This window comes from Mirounga leonina, unplaced genomic scaffold (assembly GCF_011800145.1).
Source record: "Mirounga leonina isolate KUSES-001 unplaced genomic scaffold, KU_Mleo_1.0 Mir_176, whole genome shotgun sequence".
Lineage (NCBI taxonomy): Eukaryota > Metazoa > Chordata > Mammalia > Carnivora > Phocidae > Mirounga > Mirounga leonina.
Genome location: NW_023270454.1, coordinates 10,986,426 through 11,007,983, shown reverse-complemented (window position 1 = coordinate 11,007,983; position 21,558 = coordinate 10,986,426). Strand labels below are relative to the sequence as shown.

The 21,558-nt window shown below is 35.6% G+C and overlaps 1 protein-coding gene across 2 annotated transcripts in view; it reads right to left on the bottom strand.

The window, feature by feature from the left end:
* MTMR9 (myotubularin related protein 9) overlaps positions 1-21,558 on the bottom strand; it is a 92,253-nt gene that overhangs the window by 24,690 nt on the left and 46,005 nt on the right. For both annotated transcript variants that reach the window (XM_035022670.1, XM_035022669.1), the window contains exons 2-4: positions 14,880-14,988; positions 12,339-12,464; positions 2,045-2,218 (exon numbers count right to left, since the gene is read on the bottom strand). In XM_035022670.1, coding sequence (XP_034878561.1) covers positions 2,045-2,218; positions 12,339-12,464; positions 14,880-14,915 — 336 coding nt within the window. In that variant the 5' untranslated portion in view covers positions 14,916-14,988. The remainder of the gene's footprint in view (positions 1-2,044; positions 2,219-12,338; positions 12,465-14,879; positions 14,989-21,558) is intronic.

Genomic DNA, 21,558 nt, shown 5'->3' with positions numbered 1-21,558 from the left:
GAAAGCTGCTTTGAAAGTTTCTGAAAACAGAAATGAATTACCTAGATTAAGAGTATCTCAAGAACAATTGTGTGACACTTTGAAATAAATTTGATCCTGAAATAAAGAAACAGCTCTATATATGGAATAATTAATAACTGTAAAACAAAAATAAGCCCTGCACTGTAACAGTTTTTCTTCCTAATATCTCAAAATATTTCCACATAATACATTATAATTGCTAAAGAGATCAAACATTACAATTCATTTAGTCAGTAAATTGTTTACTGGACACAGCCTTGTAATACAAGAATAATGGTGCCGGTAAACTTCTGTTTCAACTACATAAACAGGGTTGGCAGGTTTTATCAAGAATTATAGGGATGACTGGGTGGTTCAGTCGGTTAAGCGTCTGCCTTTGGCTCAGGTCATGATAGTCCTGGGATCGAGTCCCGCATCAGGTTCCTTGCTCATTGGGGAGCCTGCTTCTCCCTCTGCTTGTGCTCTCTCTCTGACAAATAAATAAATAAAATCTTTAAAAGAATTGTAAAGGGCCACCTGGGTGGCTCAGTCGGTTAAGCGTCCAACTTTTGGTTTCAGCTCAGGTTATGATCTCAGGGTCTTGAGACTGAGCCTCATGTCAGGCTCTGCATTCAGTGGGGAGTCTGCTTGAAATTCTCTCCCTCTGCCCCCCTCAAATAAATAAATCTTTTTAAAAAGGAAAAGAATTATAAAGCGAAAAGTCACCAATGGTAAGATAAAAAAGCTTATGTACTATTCTTCTTATGGGAATCATTTTTAGTATCTTGAAAGCTGCTTGTCTATTATTTATTCTCCTATGGCCCTCTTTCATCCTTTTCAGTATTTCAAGACCTAGAAACTTGTTTCCAAAGACCATCAACTATATATTTTGAAAGTTTGATTTTGAAATTTTTCTCAAGAAATCAGTATTATACTGATCTCTTCCCTGGTGAACAGTTTAGAGTTATTTCCATTTCATCCCATAATATATACTGTTATATTAACTACCTTGAAATTTAACATGATGAAGAAAGGTCATCCAGAAGATGACAACAGTTAACTCCCAGTCTGTGCTAACCATGTACATGGACACATAGTAAATTTAATATTTTTTAAAATGCTTTGTAATGAACACTGATTAACAGAAATACTACTGAGCAAACAGGATAGATGACCTGATGTCAAAGTAGCAAATTTTTAGAAATCTTTTTATTCTAAATATCCGTATTTACTATCCAGGGAAAAAAGGGAAATGGAATATGACTATAACTTATTTACTACTGGTTTCAAAATGAGAAACAGAGTTACTGACTGAGAGAAAATAAGAGAACAGAAATAGATTTAGAAAATATTTAGGGGGCGGCTGGGTGGCTCAGTCAGTTAGGCATTCAACTCTTGATTTCGGCTCAGGTCATGATCTTAGGGTCGCAGGATCGAGCCCCACATCAGGCTCCATGCTCCTGCTTAGGATTCTCTCTCCCTCTGCTCTACCCTACCCTCACCCTCAACTCGTGCACTCTCTCTCAAAACAAAAAAAAAAAGAAAATATTTAGGAAACACACAGCAAGTGCTTGCCTATTCAAGTACTGACTCCTGTGTTTACTAAAGTTGTAACAATAACATGTGTCACTCTTCTCCATTTTGAAAATAAAAATGTCTGCTCAATTTACCTTTTACAGGGAAATTTAGTAAAGATAATTAAAATAAAGTATCTTACCACTATTTTGGTTGGAGAAATTTATTTTTCTACCTAACAGTATTATTTTAAGTGTCAAATGAACATTAGTTCCCTTTGTACTGAGTCCTGAAGATAAGCCTATCTGGCCTTTCTAATTTTGAGCAGCATCATGAAAAGAATTCAAAATCATATCCTAATCACAAAACATACTACGCCTGATTCCCTAAAGTTTAAAAGAAGGAAGTCATAGCAGGAGAGACTAATTACATCTATGAGCAAGTACACAGAAAAGGGAATATTTCTAAGACAAGATCCGCAAACGAAGACTTTCACTGGATCAAGCAGCAGTACCATGCACTTACTTACCATTCCATTTTTTTTATGATAATAGCTGAGTACTGGGAAGCGTCCTCCATGTCGAAACATAGCTACCTTTCGAAGAGCTTCATCATCAATGGATCTGGGAACTATGACAATTGGCGGGTAAGAAGGGCAGACGGCAAATTCCTTATTGACATAGCTTAACCTCCATTCACTGGTCTGAAAAACACAAAATACTTCAAAGCTAAGCAAGTATCTCAATGTCACAAAATAATCTGAAAATTTTAAAAGGATCTTAGAGATCAACTTTCATACAATGAAGAAGCCATCTCTCAGGAATTTAATATAAGGATACCTAACCCATACTTGAAGGAGTTATATTCTTCAGCATCAGCTTCTTGCTATGCTAGGGATCCTCGGTTCCTAGAAAGTGTTTCCTTATATTGAGCAAAATGTGGATACTGTAACTTCCTCTATTGTTTTTACTGTGATTTCAGCACAAATGCCTATTTCACATGGCATCCTATTAGCTGACATCATCCCATTCATCTTTTTGGGTATCATTTACTTTTTTTTTTTGGTACTCTTCAGTATAGCAACAGGAAGAGTATAATACTCTAGATAATGCTCAACCAGAACAGATGAGACTAGAGCTACTACATACATCAAATCCCTTGTTCTCTTCTGTTACTTGAAAAAAAAGGAAATCTAGAAAGACTGGTAATATCTTTCTTAAAACAATAACGACTTAATACTAAAAAAAAGTTATACTTAGGAATCAATGAAATAATTTCTAACTCACTATACTAAGGACTAAAAGTATACAACATAAAATTATCCAATGACAACTTACTTCAAACATCAAAAATAAAAACCACTTGAAGACTGTAAAAAGCTTTTTACAGTTAAAAAAATAAAATTATGTATATGCACATTTTGATATATTCCGATAAATCAGAGCTGGCCTAACATGCTGGTCATGGGTTGCAGTACCAAGAAGATAAAATCGAAGTATGTTCAGCATACTGTAGAAAAAGAGAACTTTTTTAAAAAACGCTTTTACATGATACCATATATTTTTAAATTAAGCCATTTTCATTTTCAGTTATTCTCTTTACCAATTTTAAAGAGAGTTTCTAAAAGATTTATTGTTTAAAAAAAGGAATTTACCTGTTTCCTGCTCACCTCCATTTCATAATTCCCTTTCCCCAGAGGCAACCATTTTCAACTCTTTTAGCTTTAACTCTGGCGTTTACCTCCAAATTTCTAAATAATATGACTATACTATTAGTTCTTGAATTTCACGACCAGGCATTACTTATTTATTTCCTACTCTGGAGAATGGTATGATCGTCCACTGACCTGCAATACCACTTTCTGGCATATATTAAGTTTCCATACATAGAGGGCTCTCTATTCTGTCCCACTGGTTTATTTGTAGTAAGTCCCATAGCTTTTAGAATAGACTTGACATTTAGTAGGCTAAGTCTCCTCCTCCCTCTTTTTTTTTTGCTCTTCAAGAGTACCTGGGCTCCTCTCAGTCCTCTGCTTCTCTGTGCAACTTTTATCAAATTTCATGTAAAAACCCACAGCAGTTTTAACAAGACTACACTGACTCTACAGATTCATTTGAAGACAATTACATCTTTAAAATATTCAGTCTCCTTGTCCATGAGCACAGTGTCTCCTACCTTTTTAAAGCTTTCTTAATTTTTTCAATAAAGTTGTATAATTCTCTCAGTAAAAGCCTTGCATATCTTTTCTTTGATATATTCATAGAAACCTTATATTTTTGTTGCATTTTAGTTGTTTTCAAAATTGTGGTTGGTGTAGAGAAATGCTTACAATCTCAAGATTCTTTCAGCTTCCTGCGTACACAAGCATATAAGCAACAATGACAGTCTTGCTTCTTTCATTTCAATCCTTGTACTTCTTATTTTTCCTTCTTGTCTTACTGAACAAGCAAGGAGTAGTGGTTGGTGGGCATCTTGTCTCATTCTTGAACTTAAGGGAATAATATGTTTTGTATGTTTTTGTTTTGGGTGGCTTTATCAGATTTACCAGGTAGCACTTATCAGATTATGTAAATTCACTTCAAATCCAATTCTGCCAAGAGCTTTTATCAAGAATAGATGTTTAGTTCTATCCTATTGGGTTTCTTTTCTATTTTAATTTTATTACACCATTTATGTAATTTGTCTTTCCTCTCTAATTTTGTGATATTCTCTTTGCCTTACTATTTAATAGCTATACTACAACACATTAAGTAAAGATTTCTTTTTTATTGTCTTGCATGGTGTTTGCTGAGACACTTTAATCTAAGAGCTTGTGACTTTCATGGATTCTGGAGAACTCTAGACCATTACCTATTTAAATAGTGCCTCTTCCATTTTCTCTATTATCTTCTTCCTGAACTCCCATTTAATAAATGTTGTTGGATCTCCTCCCTGTATTATCCATGCATATCTAAATTCTCTTATCATTTTTCCCATCTTCCTTGTTTCTCTGCTCTGTACTCTGAGCAATTACTTCAGATCTATATTTCGGATCATTGATTCTCTTTGTTTCTAATCAGCTACTTAACTTTAAGTTTTTTCTCTTCTTTTTAATCAACTTTGAGATTTTATTATTTGTATGAAAAATAAACTAGATCCATTTAGAGTGCATGATTTCCTGAGTCTTTGACAGTTGTATACACCCACGAAACCACCCCACCACAATCAAGATAACAAACATTTCAATCATCTCCCACAAAATCCCACGTGTATTTTTGTAATCTGTATCTTCCCCTCCACATCCCAAACTAGGAAGTCATTAATCTGCTTTCAGTCACTTTCGGTGTTTATCTAAAAAATCTTTGCCTAATCCAAGGTCATAAAGGTCTCCTGTGTTGTCTTCAAAAAGTTTCACAGTTTTAGCTCTTATTTCATCCATATATAGGTCTACACTTATACCAATAGGGTATAGCTCTTATTTCATCCAATAGGGTATTAGCTCTTATTTCATCCATGTATAGGTCTTCCTCATACCACAGTCTCTTGATTATTATAGCTTTATATTAAGTTTTAAAATCAATGCAAGTAAATCATTTATTTTTTTGAAGTTGTTTTGGCTATTCTAGTGACTTTGCATACTCACATACATTTTAGGATAGCTTTGTCAATTTAAACAAAACAGCTATTGGAATTTTGAGAGGATCTGCATTGAACCTATAAATCAATTTGGAGACAACTGTCATCTTTTTAAAAAAATTTCATTTATTTATTTGAAAGAGAGAGAAAGAGAGAGCACAAGCGGGGGGGGGGGAGCGGCAGAGGAAGAGGGAGAAGCAGGCTCCCCGCTGAGCAGAGTGCAACATGGGGCTTGATCCCAGGACCCCAGGTATCATGACCTGAGCCGAAGGCAGACGCTTAACTGACTGAGCCACACAGGCACTCCAGAGACAATTGTCATCTTAATGAGAGGTCAGCAAACAATAATCTGCAAGCCAAATCCAGCCTACTGCCCATTTTTATAAATAAAGTTTTACTGGAACATAGTACTACCAATTCATTGATGTGTTATCTATTGCTGTTTTCATGCTACAACAGCAGAGTGGTACAGTTGTAACAGAGACTGCATGACTCACAGCCTAAAATATTTACTTTGCTGTCCACTACATAAGTCAGCCCACTACTGATCTTTTTTTTTTTTTTAAAGATTTTATTTATTTACTTGAGAGAGAGAATGAGAGAGAGCACATGAGAGGGGGGAGGGTCAGAGGGAGAAGCAGACTCCCTGCTCAGCAGGGAGCCTGATGTGGGACTCGATCCCAGGACTCCAGGATCATGACCTGAGCCGAAGGCAGTTGCTTAACCAACTGAGCCACCCAGGCGCCCAGCCCACTACTGATCTTAACCATACCGTCTTCTAATCCATGAACATGGTATATCTCTCATTTATTTAGATATCTTTAACTTCTCTCTGCAATGTTTTGTGTTTTCCAGTGCACAGAATCTGCACTTCTTTTGTTAAATTTATTCCCAAGTATTTTATTCATTTTCAGACTCCTTGTTGCCAATACAATTAGTTTTGGTATATTTATATCGAACAACCTTGCTTATGAGTTGTAAGTATTTTATTGATTTCTACTCTTATTTTTATTATTTCATTCTTTCCAGTTACTTTGTTCTTTTTTTCATAGCTTAAGTTGGTGATTTTGGACCTTTTCTCCTTTTTTAATCTAAGCATTCTAAAGCTGTAGGTTTCTCTTTAAACACTGCTTTAGCTGTATCCCACATATTTTGATGATGCATTTTTATTATCATTCAGTTCAAACTATTTTCTCATCTCCTTTATGATTTCATTTTTGACTCCCAGATTATTTACAAGTATTTTGTTTAATTTAGGATATTCTACTAAAAAAACTAATTACCTTAGTTTACTGATTTCTAATTTAACTTCTTTGGACCTAGAGATTATACTTTGTATGCTTTCAATCTTTTTAATATTGAAATTTATTTAATAGCCCTGCATTCAGTCTCTCCTGGGGAACATACCATGTGCTCTTGAGTACTATATCTTATACAGAAGTTGTGACTAGCATTCTACAAATATCAGTGTTGTTCAAATCTTCCATGTCTTGTTTTGTTGTTGTCTAGTTGTTGTTTTTAGCCTAGTTGTTCTATTAATTGCTGTGTTAACAATCTCATACCATGATCAAGAATTACTTATTTCTTCCTAACTTCTATCAATTTTTATTATTAGGCACATATATATATAGTTATATCTTCCTAAAAATTTTATTATTATGGAATGACCCTTTTTATTTGATGATATTTTGTCTTGAAATCTTTTTTTTTAACTCCTTAATTAATGCAGCTACTTCTGTTTTTTTATCCACCGCATATTTTCCCATTTATTTATTTATTTTTCAATCTATGTCTTCATATTCAAAATGCATCTCTTGTACACAGCTTGTATTTGGATCTTGCCTTCTTTTTTTCTTTATGTCAGTCTGACGATCTTTGTCTTTCAATAGGAGTCTTTAGCTCATTGATACTAAAATAGTTGTTGATACTGCTGAAATAGAGTTTAACATTTATTTTCTGTTTATCCCTTCAGTTTTTATTCCTATTTTTTCTTTCCCACCTTCTGTCAGATTTAAATACTTTTAGAATTGCATTTTAATGTAAATATTAACTTTTAATTTATACCTCTTCCCATTTTTAAAAAAAGGATTGCTCTAGGATAGTGGTTCTCAACCAGGGATGATTTTGCATAGAGGTAACATCTGGCAATGTGTAGAGACAACCACAGGTTGGGGGGAGGAGAATTCTACTGGCATCTAGTGGTGTGAAAGATGCTGCCAAATATCCCACAATGCACAAGACAGATTCTCTCAACAAAGAATATAACTGTACAAGTATATTTATCCATTCAGCCACCCCACACCCAATCACCTTTAACATTATAGTTTCCATATTTAATATGTCTAAATACACTATAAACACCACAAAGGCAATGCTGTAGTCTAAATAGTCATGTATATTTTAAAGACATTAAAAAGGAAAAAAAATAGCCTGTTATATTTACCTAGGTATTTAGCATTTCCAATATTCTTCAATAATTCTAAATATTCAAGTTTCCCTCTGCTATTATTTCCCTTCAGTCTGAAAAACTTCCTTTAACATTTCTTATAGTAAAGGTCTCTTGGCAATAAATTCTTAGTTTCCTTTTATCTGAAAATGTTGTTTCACCTTCCTTCTTGAAAGATATTTTCACCACATACAAAACTCAAGGTTGGCAAGTTTTGTTCCTTTCAGCACTTTATAGTTTTCTCTTCTGGTTGCCAGGATTTCTGATGAACAGTCCACACTCATTTGATTGTTGTCTCTGTGTATGTAATGTTTGGTTTTTACCTGGCAGCTTTCAAGATCTCTTCACTGTTGCTCTTTGACAGTTTAACTACCACGTGCCTATGCAGTGTTTTCTTCTCATTTATCCTGTCTGGGGCTTGCTGAACTTTTTGAATTTGTATCATTCCTCAAGTTTGGAAAATTTTTGAACATTATTTTTTAAAATATATTTTCTACCTTATTCTCTCTAGTCTCTCCTTCTGGTTCTCCAATTACACATATGCTAGACATTCTGATATGTTCCACAGGTCCCTGAGGCTCTGCTTATTTTACTATAACTTATCCCCTCCCCCTTCTTTCTACAAAATAATTTCTATTGCTCTAATTTCAAGTTCATTGGTTCTGTTTTCTGTCACCTCTTCTGCTTTTTAACTCCTCCAGTGAATTTTTAATTTCAGATATAATTTTCAAAAAGTTCTAAGAGTTCCATTTGGTTCTTTCTGTATTTTCTATTTCTCTGTTGGTATTTCCTATCTTTTCTTTGGTTAAAGTCCTTGTGTGATGGGTGCCTGGGTGGCTCAGTTGATTGGGCATCTGCCTTTGGCTCAGGTCATGATCCTAGGGTCCTGGGTTTGAGCCCTGATGTCAGGCTCCCTTCTCAGTGGGGAGTCTGCTTCTGCTTCTCCCTTTCACTCTGCTCCCCCTGCCCAGCCCCGCCCCACACTCCCTTGCACATGCTATCTCAAATAAATATTAAAAAAAAAAAATCCTTGTGTGATAATTTAAACATCTGAGTCACCCTGGGGTTGGTACTTGCCAACTTTTTCCTTCAGAATGGGTCACAATATCTTAGCTCAATTTTAGACTGTATCCTGGACATTGCAAATGTTATGCTGTGGAAGCTCTGCATTCCATTATACTCCTTTGAAGAGAGTTAATGTTTTTTGTTTTAGTAGGCAATTAACTTTGCTAGATTTAAATTGCAAACTCTGTTAACACCTGTGGTGCAACACAGCTCAGCTCTTGATTCTGACTGATCTCAGTCTGCTTCATGCAAGCACCACTCATGATCAGCTAGAGGTTCAAGGTTGTATACCACAAAATCAAGGTTCCCCTTCTCTAGCTCTCTGGTTGCCCCAAGACTTTCACCTGGTTCCGCCCACCAGACAGAAAGTGAGCTTTCAGTTGGAATGTTAGCGTTTCCACATTATCAATGCCACAACTATGATGACCTCAGGACAAAGCCCCCCAAATAGGAATTTCATTCTGCCATTCATTTTCTCTACACTTTGACCCCCTCCCAAATATGCTGCTTTCTGTTCAATTACCAGGGCTTTCAGGTGGTAGTTTTTTTGTGTTTTATTTATAGTTTGTCACTAATCTCTGCAGGAGATCTTCTCAGATAGGAGCTACTCAATCATAAGCAGAACCTTATCACCTTTTTTATATATAATTTCAAAAGTGGTAGATTGAGGGAGTACAGATATATTGTGTATGACTATTTCAACAAAGTACCTAAAATAATCTTTCATGATATCCTAGAATAAAAGCATGCTTAAAGTAGGAGAAACTTTAAAGATCAGTTTTGTTCAACACTTTCATTTTGTAGACATGGAAACTGAGTCCCAAAAAGTCAAGCAGCCAATAACATATCAGGGATGCAACACAAGATATCTTGATAGCTAGTTTTAGTACTGTCCTCTCAATACCACACATCTCTTTTGGACATAATAATGAAGTGGGGACTGGCTATTATAAAGTTTTTCAGATGGTAAAAAAACAAAACACCTTACTCAAAGAATACTGATTAAGTGACAGAGGTGTAACCTGGCAGAGGATTTCTAATGATATAAAAAGGCCTTACTACCCTTTTGCCCTGTCCTGAGTAAATACACACGTACATTCATTTACTTAACAAATATTTACCGTTTGCCTATCATGTGTTAGCAATACAGTAGGAAACAAGAATGACATGGTTCCCGCCCTTGTAAAGTTTATACCTAGCAGCTTACATTCTAGCCCAGGAAAGAGACAACAATGAATAAGAAGTTTTGCACACTGTTGACTCCCTCCTACTTGAAACTCACTCTTCCCTTGGATTTCTCCTCCATTCACCTCTTAAACGGTTCAATCCTTGGCATCCTTTTTACTTCAGATGCTTTCCTTAGGCAATCTCGGTCTCTCCTCATGGTTTCCACAGTGTATGTGCTGATTACCCTCAGTTTTTCATTTTTAACACAGACCTCTCAAATAAGCTCTAGACTATCTCTTGTAGATATTCAATGACATGTACCATACAGGCCCTTTGAATTGCCATCACCCAAACTGAACTTAACTCATTCCCTTTAAACACCTTTCTCTTTCTGTTTTTCCCATCTCAATGGTATATCCTAGATACCATTGTCTGTTTTACCTTTCACATCCAGTGAGTGGGTCACCAATGCCTTTTAATTCTACTTTATGAATCTTTCTGCACTATATCCAACCATCTTCTTTATATTATTCCAGTAGCTTCTTCAAGGAGTTTCTTAGCATTTTGCATCAGAATTGATTTTCTATAACACAAATCTAATAATGTCATTTTCCCTGTGCCTTGTGGATACTTTCGTCAGCACTTATTTCACTGTACTTGATTACTTAAATAACTGTTAGACTTTGAACAAATGGAAAGAAGGAACCATGCTTTGCTCATCTTAAATTTCCATCATCTAGTAATAGTACCTAAATACCTCAAACAAGGCATTAAAGATTTCTCATTACATCTGTGGATCACAAAATTTGCAGGAAAATACCAGAACTTCAAATATACAAATTGCTTAAATAATTAGCTAAACCAAAAAGAAAATGCCTACTAGGAAAAGTATTGAATCTAAATAAAAATTAGTAAGTAAATACAATAACAAAAACATAGGGCAGATCCCTTAGTAACACATATGAGAAGATGTATAAATTTTAGTTTATTTCATTAGTAACTTAATGCTCAAAAAAGCTAATGCACCTTTAAGCTGCCTTAAAGTCTCAGTAATAGTTCCAATCTATGCCAAGTGGTATGGGCATAGCCATATTTTAAGAGAATAAATGACAAACTGAAGGCCTTGCTGGGAAGAGCAACCAGGAGAGTGTGCGGCCCTGAGGTCACAGTTGTTGGAAAAAGTTGAAGTAAATACTGATATTTAATCTGCAGAAAAGAAAACTTAATGGGGACATAAGAGTTCCTAATTTGAAGAAGAGTTCATGGTAGAGGAATAAGATAAGTTGAATAACACAAGGTAACATCAGAAACATTGGCTCTATGTACAGGGAAACAGAGGTCAGCTCAGAATTAGAGCTGTCCCCAAATGGGACACCATTGTGCTTTTGCAAATTCTCCCACCCTAAGATTTCAAGCAGAGGCTAAACGACCACATCACGGATGTTTTTAGCACAGGGGATTTCTGCACAGAATAGGAGACTGATTTGTTGACCTGTAGAATGCAGACTTAGACTGGTTCGCTTATGGCACCTAACTCCAAGATAAATCATGGGTAGGTCATTTATACAGACAGTTTTGGGTACCCAAACAAATCATCCAGACATCTCCCTTCCTGATCACCACGTGACTGCCATTTTCCACCTAGGAAATAATTCTTCTAAGGTAACCGTTGGTGGTAGCTGATAATAGTACTGATAACAGTACTTAACTGCATAAAGTATCATGCATTTAAGAATGTTTACTATGCAGTTTTTAACGCAATACAAACACTAAACTTAAGTGTAAATACAGGTAGTTATCCATGAACTATATAAAAATGCCCCATACAATAAGAATGTGAACTTCCTGTTCCTTTATCACTTCGCTGACATGGACATCTTTATTCTTTAAATTACATAGACTCTGGTCCCTATTTCTTGACACCCCCTCCCCCCCAAAACCAGGGCCCATTTACATAGGTGTGATGGAAGAAGAAAGAAGTAAAATTGCGAAGAATAAGAAAATCTGGTTCTAGTGACCTGGTCTTAATAACCCAAATTATAAAAACACAAAAATTATCCCACAGAAACAAATATGGTCTATGTTTCTCTAATGCTATCTTAAGCACACAGTGGGTTCAACAGACTTTTTTGGGATGGCTCAGAACCTAATTACTACATACAAAGTTGTTTCTATGGAGACGCTTTTAAAACAATCAACAATGAACTCAAAACATGTCAGGACTATCTTTATGAAGATCTTAATGTTTTACCAATGTCATTTTCAAAATTAAAAAAAGTAACATCTGGAATACACTGAAGAAAAAAGTTACATCTGAAATCCACTAGAAGAAAAATCCCTTGAGCTGAGCATTGAAAACAAACTGCAAATCCCTGAATGGCAGAAGCTGCAGTACTAACCGCTAACAAAATCTCTTTTAGGCATGGGTAAGCCAACAACACTTTATTAGTCATCAAAAGGAAGGGATCATTTCACAAGTAAGGTATTAGATTATTTCTTGTTACACATAGTTGTCTCAAACATTACTCACAGCTGAAGAGTAGAGTTCAAACTCTTGCTCAGGAAGGAAAGAATGCCAGCCATCTTCTATCACTTCAAACATGGGCCGGTAAAAGAAAGGGTACATCAGAGTGATAGAGTCCAGGGTAGACAATGCCTAGGGCATAAAAAAGGAAACAAAAGAAAGATAAAGGAACATACTGCAATTTGAAACACTTTCTAACTGCCAAATTGGTATTAAACAAATACGGTCTAATAATGATGCACACCCAATATATTTTTCTCACATTGTATTTACCACTAGATACAATTATAGCTTACTGAAGCTAATTTCCATGCTTTTAGCATCTAACAAGGTACCTGGCACATAGCATACACTCAGTTAACACTTGCTGAATGAACAAAAGGACAAAAAAAGTGTGCACGCCTATTCTAGAAGAAAAATTAACTCAATTGACACCACTTTACAAAGCCTAATATAAAGGTCCAAATATTTCTGGGAATCAGAAAACAAACGGGTTTTGGTTAGAAAGCAACTGAGCCACCCAGGCGCCCACAACCACAATTTTAAATGCAAGTAGCAGGCACTTTAGCAGGTACTAAGCATTCATATTCTGACTTGTGATCACATACTATGTCACCAGAGACAGGACTTTTCCTTTAAACACATTAATGCTGAAAGAACTGAAAACATTTCAATTCCAAAAGACAGTGGAAACTACATAGAAGCTTCATCAGACTTCCTGCTACATTTTAGAAAACTGAGCAATTGCCAGTTATTCTTCCAACAGGATTCTATTTGTGGCAGCAGATTGTATTAGGGTATATGGATTCTTGATTAGAAAGAATAGCTCAACTGTTTTATATAAGAAATTCACTAATTACTCCCAAGTCACGTCAAGATGTATACAGGAGGTGGGGAAGGAATTGGATACCAGGAAAAGGCAAGAGACCAGGTTCACGATGTATATTTACTATATTGTAAAACAATCAATAGAACATTCACTTTCTGAGGTCAGGGTTTCTATATATTCAGTTTCTTTATTTTTTTTTTAAAGATTTTATTTATTTATTTGACAGAGAGAGACACAGCGAGAGAGGGAACACAAGCAGGGGGAGTGGGAGAGGGAGAAGCAGGCTTCCCGCCGAGCAGGGAGCCCGATGCGGGGCTCGATCCCAGGACCCTGGGATCATGACCTGAGCCGAAGGCAGACGCTTAACGACTGAGCCACCCAGGCGCCCCTATATATTCAGTTTCTAAAGTACTTTAGGTACTATATACAGCCAATTAAACAACTGATTAGTGTCAGATGTTAATGAAGCTAAATAAATGCAACCAGAAAGTGGGTAACAGGCTTTGCCCTATATTTCCTTTACCGTTATCCTTTACCGTATGCAACTTATATAACACCCACCAACCAGCTATCTCGTAAGTTATAAAAGGGATAAGAAGAAACATGTAGACTGGTCAGTGAAGATCCAAACCCACAACTGAAAAAAAAAAAAACCAAAAACATGCTCAAATGAAATGGGTCAGTAGCATTCCACTGCCCAAACAGCAGGACAGTGTTTCAATTTAACAGCCTAGAAACCACAGTGCGTTTCTTACCCATGTTAACAAATTTGGCCAAATCAACGTTACTACATCACTTCCAAATGACAAGATATGTAGTCAGCTCATCTTCTCATTTCCTCTAAGTAAAACTTAGCAAAGGCAGAAAGTAAACCAGTTCCATGCCATTTTTCTCAGCACAACAGTTGTTTTATTTCTCTATTCTTGTTTAAAAACCAAACAAGATCCTAATGACAGATTTTTAAACCTTTCTGCCTCCTTTTAATAGTTAAGTCAATAGCATTTGTTTTGGATACAAAGACCAGATTAGTCAAAGACCAAAGGAAAAAAAAAATCAATGTATCTATAATTATCTAGAAAATACTATAAACATAAAGTTAATTGCTATAATTTAGTGGCAATGATTTAAAACAATGCAATTTAAAATTTGAGTGTAAACCAAAATAGTTGGTTTGAATGGGGAAGAAAATGGTGTGAGCTCCTCCATTTAAATATTAAATTATCCAAGTAAAATGTCTATTATTTGGAATCTAAGCAGATACTCAATATTGTTGATACAAATATAAAACAAACACACCCTGTCTTAAGCAAACCTGATGTATGGAAAATTCAGGCTTACTAAAGACAAACAAAAGACTATAATTATTGGTGATAATTGCTTACTTTTATAAAAGAAATAACTTTTTAGAAAAGCCTTACCATATATACATACAATGGACTATTATTGAGTCTTAAAAGAGAAGGAAATCCTGTCAAATGCTACAACAAGTGAGGCTGGAGGAATAAGTAACACTAAAAACTGTTATAAGTCAATAAAATCCTATTACATTCCTGTAACAATGCATCAGGGTGAGGCTTTTCCTGTCAATTTTCAATATGTGAGTCACAGAACATGACCAACTATCTACTAAAAAAGCATATGAGCTATACTGAGTCAGAATATAAGGTTCTTCCTTATTACTATTTATTTTCATCAGATTTTGCTTCTGAAATATTTACCTCAATGGAACTGGCTATATTCAAACATTCTTCCATTCCAGGAATATCCAACTGAATTATTCGAAAATCTTTACATTTTATGATGATGGTACCCAGTGGTCCTACAAACCTGTAAAAAATTACAAATTATGCTTAGGAACATATATATTTCTATCTTTAAACATATGATTATTTCCAAATAATAATAAAAATAGATAAATCTTTTTTTTTCAATAAAAAAAGAATGTAATTGTAATTACCATCTATATTCAACTTTCTTCTCCCCAATTAGTCTAATTAAGGAAGAGTCAAGACTGTGTTATTAAAATGTGAGCCATAAATTACATTAAATACATATACTTAAAAATTTTCAAATTCATAAAGTAATTCGTACTAGGCCAACTCTTTTAATGAAGATTATTTGGGGCCTTACTTCATAGAGAAAAAAAAATCTGTAATTAATGTGTTAAGTGTTCATATAGCATAGGAAAATACTTCATTTCAGATTTTACTTAACTTCTAAGCTTGTAGTAGTTGATTTTAAATATAAATATCTCTTTTTCAGTCTTTAAAAACTATGAACTTACAATATCTATTCTAAATCAATGCCATATCTACTCATAAAAAAGTTTTGTATTGGTAAATTTTGTACAAATGTAATTTTATCTTAATTGGAATTTTTGTCTTCCTTTTATTACTGTTGCTTTGTCTACACTTGCTGACAGCTCTGAGTTTTCTTTTGCTTTGCCACTGGTTGGCTCCTTTCTTTTCCATTAATACTTCTGAGTATTCCCTAAACTAGGAATTCTTAGATTGACCAAATGCTATTCATTTTACTTACATTTTGCCCAGTTTAGAAAGACAACTCCTACAGCTATTCTTCCTGAGCTCCATCTCAAATTGAGTTAAGCATCCCTATGCCTCACATCACTGCATTGTTAATTTGGACAGGCAAACATTATCAGCATGGGTCAAATCCTAATAAAGATAATTCTACCAGACATCCACAACCTATCAACACATTGGAATGTCTCTTATAAAATTTATTCAGAAAACTCACACTCTTGGCACTTCTACTTCTGGCAAAGGTAGAACAACAGGGACCATATTTACCCTCCCACCTGAAACAACCAAAATTAACTGGACAAAATATAAAAAAGAACTGTTTTCAAGACACTGGACGTCAAGCAACAAAGAACAGAGATCTCTGGGAGATGGGAAACAGGTGAATCTTACAATTACCCCAGTTTATGGTTTTGAGAATTTCTAGGCTACAGGAGGGGGAATCTGGAGGGGGGCTTATAGTCTGAGGAGATCATCTATATTAGAAAAGAAAGTTTCATATTAGTGACTTCAGATTCCACTATGCTGAAAAAAGAAGAGCAAGTCAAATTCAAAGCAGAAGAAATTAAATAAAGATCAGAACCAAAATCAATGAAATAGAAAAAAGGAAATTATAGGGAATAATAAAAGCAATGATGATTGCTTGAAAATAATAAAAGCAATAAAGCACTAGCCAAAGTGATCAGGAAAAAAGAAAGTCAGTCTCAATTTACCAATATCAGAAATGAGGGAAATGAGAATCACTACAGATTGTATGGCATTAAAAAAATAAGGAGGGGCACCTGGGTGGCTCAGTCGTTAAGCATCTGACTTCGGCTCAGGTCATGATCCCAGGGTCCTGGGATCGAGCCCTGCATTGGGCTCGCTGCTAGGCGGGAAGCCTGCTTCTCTCTCTCCCACTCCCCCTGCTTGTGTTCCCTCTCTCACTGTGTCTCTCTGTCAAATAAATAAATAAAATCTTTAAAAAAAAAAAAAAAGGAAATACTACGAATAACTTTATGCCAATAAATTCCACAGGATAAATTGATATGGACTAATTCCTCAGAAGACACAAACTCAAGAAGAACATAATTGGTTCTATAGCTATTAAATAAACTGAAATTTTCATGAAAATCTTCCCCACCAAAAAACCCTCCAGGCCTACGTGGCTTCACTGATGAATTCCATTAAACATTTAAGGAAAATATACTATCAATTCAAGACAAACCCTTCCAGAAAGCTGAAGAAGAGGCATTTATCAACTCATTCCATGGGGCCAGCATCACCCTAATACAAAAACCAAAGACATGATAAGAAAACTATAGACCAATATCCCTCATGAACCCAGGTGCAAAATTTCTAAACAAAATATTAGCAAATTAAATCCAACAATTTATAAAAAGGATAATATATCATGGACAGTTGGGGTTTATCATTTGAAAATCAAAGCAATTCATCATATTGCCAAACTGAAAAAGTAAAACCATATATATGTTCATTGCAATAGATACAGAAAAAACATTTGGCAAAATTCAACATCTATTCCTGATCTTAAAAAACAAAAACAAAGAAAACCCCACTCTCAGCAAACCAGGAACAGAAGGAAACATCTTCAACCTGATAACAGCATTTACCAAAAGAAAGCAAAACCAAAACCAACAAAACACACCTACCACTAATCGCAGACTTAATGGTGAAAGACTAAATACTTTTTCACTAATATTAGGAATAACAGAGATGTCTGCTTTCACCCCTTCTATTCATCACTGTACTGACAGTTAATAGCCAGTGCAATGAGTCAAGAATAAATGGCATCCAGATTGGAAAAGAAGAAATAAAACTGTCTCTAGTGGCAGATGACATGATTGCCTATTTAGAAAAGCTAATGAAAAATACAAAAAAACTATTAGAATTAAAAAGTGAGGTTAGTAAGGCTGATGGATATAAATTCAATACACAAAAATCAATAGTAGTCTATATACTATTGCAACAATTGTTTAAAATACTCAGGACTTGGTTTTTATTCAGGATGGTAAGGCTGATAGATCAGGAGATGACTGTCATTGAAAAGACAGTTTGTGACTCACTGTTCTCAAAGGGGGGTGCACACTATGTCATACAGGGCCACATGGGGAAGGATCAGGTCAGTCAGGAGGCAGACAGTGCAAGAGGAAAGCATGGGCCAGAATTTTTACTGTGACGTTTCATAGAAAGGAATGGGAAAGGCAGGGTAGGTGAGCTGAGCAAGTTTAGGATTAGATTGTTTGAATAATTTTGTCAGGCTCTGGGTTATACAGGTGATCCCTAGTTGTCTGTACCTGGCCCTGGAATAATTTAGGAGAGGAGAAGAGTAGTCCTGACTGCAGAAGCCTGAGGAGAGGAAGCAGATAAGCGTATGGACTTAAGATCGGCTGATGTGCATATCAAAGGTGTGCTTGCAGGCAAGTTTCCCTGCTCTTTCTAGTAAATAGCTAACCCTGAGAGGAGGCAGTCCCTCTCCAGGTCTGCAAGGCCTGAAGACATCAATGTATCAAAAATATAGAACGTAAAAAACATGACTAATACAAAAGTAATTAGGAATTGAAATTTTAAAAATACCATTTGAAAAGAGCATCCAAAAATGTGTAATAAATGGGGGAAACCTGCAAAAGATGTCTCAGATCTATAAGTGAAAACTATATAACACATTGTTGAAAGAAACTAAAAGACCTAAATAAAATGAATGGAGAGATATACTTTGTTCATGGGACAGAAGATTTAATATTAAGATATCAGATGTCAACTCTCACCAAATTCATTTATCAACAGATTCAACACAATTCCAATCAAAATCACACAGGCTTTTTTTTTTTTTTTTTAGAAATTAACAAGCTGATTCTAAAATTCATATGGAAATGCAAATGACCTTAAGTAGACAGAACTTTTTTTTTTTTTTAAAGATTTTATTTATTTATTTGACAGAGAGAGACACAAGCGAGAGAGGGAACACAAGCAGGGGGAGTGGGAGAGGGAGAAGCAGGCTTCCCGCCGAGCAGACAGCCCGATGCGGGGCTCGATCTCAAGACCCTGGGATCATGACCTGAGCCAAAGGCAGTCGCTTAACCGACTGAGCCACCCAGGTGCCCCAACAGAACAACTTTTAATAAGAACAAACCTGCATAGCTAACACTACATAATTTCAACTTAATATGAAGCTACTGTAGGGGTACCTGGTGGCTCAGTTAGTTAAGCACCTGACTCTTAATTTCAGCTTAGGTCATGATCTCAGGTTTGTGAAATCAAACCCCAAGTCAGGCTCTGTGCTCAGCAGGGAGTCTGCTTCTCTCCCTCTCCCTCTACCTGTCCCCCCACCACCATCCTGCACTCACATGCTCTCTCTCTTTCTCTAAAATAAATAAACAAATCTTTTTTAAAAAGCTACTGTAATTAAGACTGTGGTAATGTAACAGCACCAAGATAAACAGATCACTGGGACAGAAAAGAGAGTCTAGAAATAGTTCTACTTATATATGGACAAAGGTGCAAAGACAATTCATTGAAGAAGGGGCACAACAATCAGATATCCATATACAATATACACACATATATGTATACCATAAACCATATATAAAAAGTAACTCAAAATGGATCATACATCTGAAGATAAAACCTAGAGCTATAAAACCCCCGGAAGAAAACATGAGTAAAAATCCTTGTGACCTTGGGTTAGGCAAAGCTTTCTGAGATAAGACACCACAACCTCAATCTATAAAAGAACTGATAAACTGGGCTTCTTCAAAATTTAAATCATTTGCTCTTTGAAAGATACTGTTAAAGAGAATGAAAAGACAAACCACAGACTGAGAGAAAATATTTGCAAATCTTATTTAATAAAAGACTTGTATCTAGAATATATGTTTTTAAAAAAACGCTCAAAACTCAATAAAGGAAAGGATCTTGGAAGATGGTGGAGTAGGAAGCACCAGGAATCTTTCTCCCCACCTAGACAACAATTTCACTGGCATGATCTGTTTAATGTGATAATTTTGTAACTCTAGAGTCTATTAAGGCTTGTAACTTCCAGGGGGAAGACTTGAATGATAAATTTTGGATAAATTCAGCTCTTAGCAAAATAGCAGCTACATATCCTAGCCATGTGACGGGCAGCTATGCACATGTTCCTGGAGCAGCTTACGCACAGCCCAAGTTGGGCAAAGACACTGTCCTCCAAGTATCAGAAAAAAGATCCTGTCTTCCAAATATCAGGGATCTGTGCTCTGATCACAGACTGCTGCTTCTGATCACAGAAGTGTGAAGGCCAGCAGCCATTGTTGCAAGCCCCTCCCCCACAAGTGATATCCAGGGAATTGAAAGGCCAGTCCCCTTACCCCTCCCTATCCTCATTTCATTTTTCACTTTTCTCCTTTCAGGAGACAGACATTAGAGACTAGGACATTCAGAACAATTACATATATGAGGAAAATTAGGACTGCAAATGCCCAGGGAAAAGCTCAGAAAAGAGCTATTATATGACCTTAAATTTACACTTCAGGCTGATCCCCGGCATACAGAAAACTTACAACAATAACAACAATAATAATTATTATAATAAGCAAATAAGAATTATTAAAAAAAAAAAAACACACCAAAAAAACTAAAAAAGCAAACCCTGGGGAAGGGGAAGCATCTGATTTCCAGAATCAGTCACCACGTTATTAGATCAAATGTCCAGTGTTTAACAACAACAAATCACAAGGCATACAAACAAACAGGAAAGTATGGGCCATTCAAAGGAAAAAAATACATCAACAGAAGCTTTCCCTGAAAAAGACCTGATGGCAGATATACTCAACAATGATTTTAAAACAATGGTCTTAAAGATGCTCAAAGAACTAAAGGAAGATGTGGAGAAAGTCAAGAATGTAATGTGTGAACACAATGGAAATATCAATAAAGAGAGAAAACCTCAAAGAAACAAACAAACAAAAAATGCTGGGGCTGAAAAGTGCAATAACTGAAATGAAAAATTCACTAGAGGGATTCAAAGGCAGATGTGAGCAGGCAGAAGAGAGCAGGCAGAAGAAAAATCAGTGAACTTGAAGATAAAATGGAAATTATTGGGTCTGAGGAACAGAAAGAGAAAAGATTGAAAAAAAGTGAATAGAACCTAAGGACCTATAGGAGACCAACAAGAGAACCAACATACACATTGCAAGAGTCCCAGAAAGAGAAGAAAAAGGGACAGAGAGAATTATCTGAAGACATAATGGTGGAAAAATTCCCCAATTTGATGAAAGACATGAATATAAACATCCAAGAAGCTCAACAAACTCCAGGTAAGATAAACTCAGAGAACCACACCAAAACATATTTTAATCAACCTTTCAAAAGACAAAGAGAAAATCTTGAAAGCAGCAAGAGGGAAGTGAATTGTAACATACAACAAGGAAACCACAATAAAATGATGAACAGATTTCACATCAGAAACTTTGGAGGCCAGAAAACAGTGAGCTGATATATTCAAAGTGCTAAAAGAAAAAGCTGTCAACTAAGAATCCTATATCCAGCAAAAGTGTCCTTCAAAAGTAAGGGAAAAATTAAGACATTCCTAGATAAACAAAAGTCGAGGGACTTATGACCACTAAAGCTGCCCTACAAGAAATGCTCAAGGGAGTTCTACAAGGTTAAATGAAAAGACACTAGGCAGTAATTTGAAGCTATGTTAAGAAATAAAGATCTCAAGAAAGGTAAATACATGGGTGGTTATAAAAGCTAATATTATTGTAACAATGGTTTGTAACTGTACTTTTTTTTTTTTTTTTTTTTTTAAGATTTTATTTATTGGGGCGCCTGGGTGGCTCAGTTGGTTAAGCGACTGCCTTCGGCTCAGGTCATGATC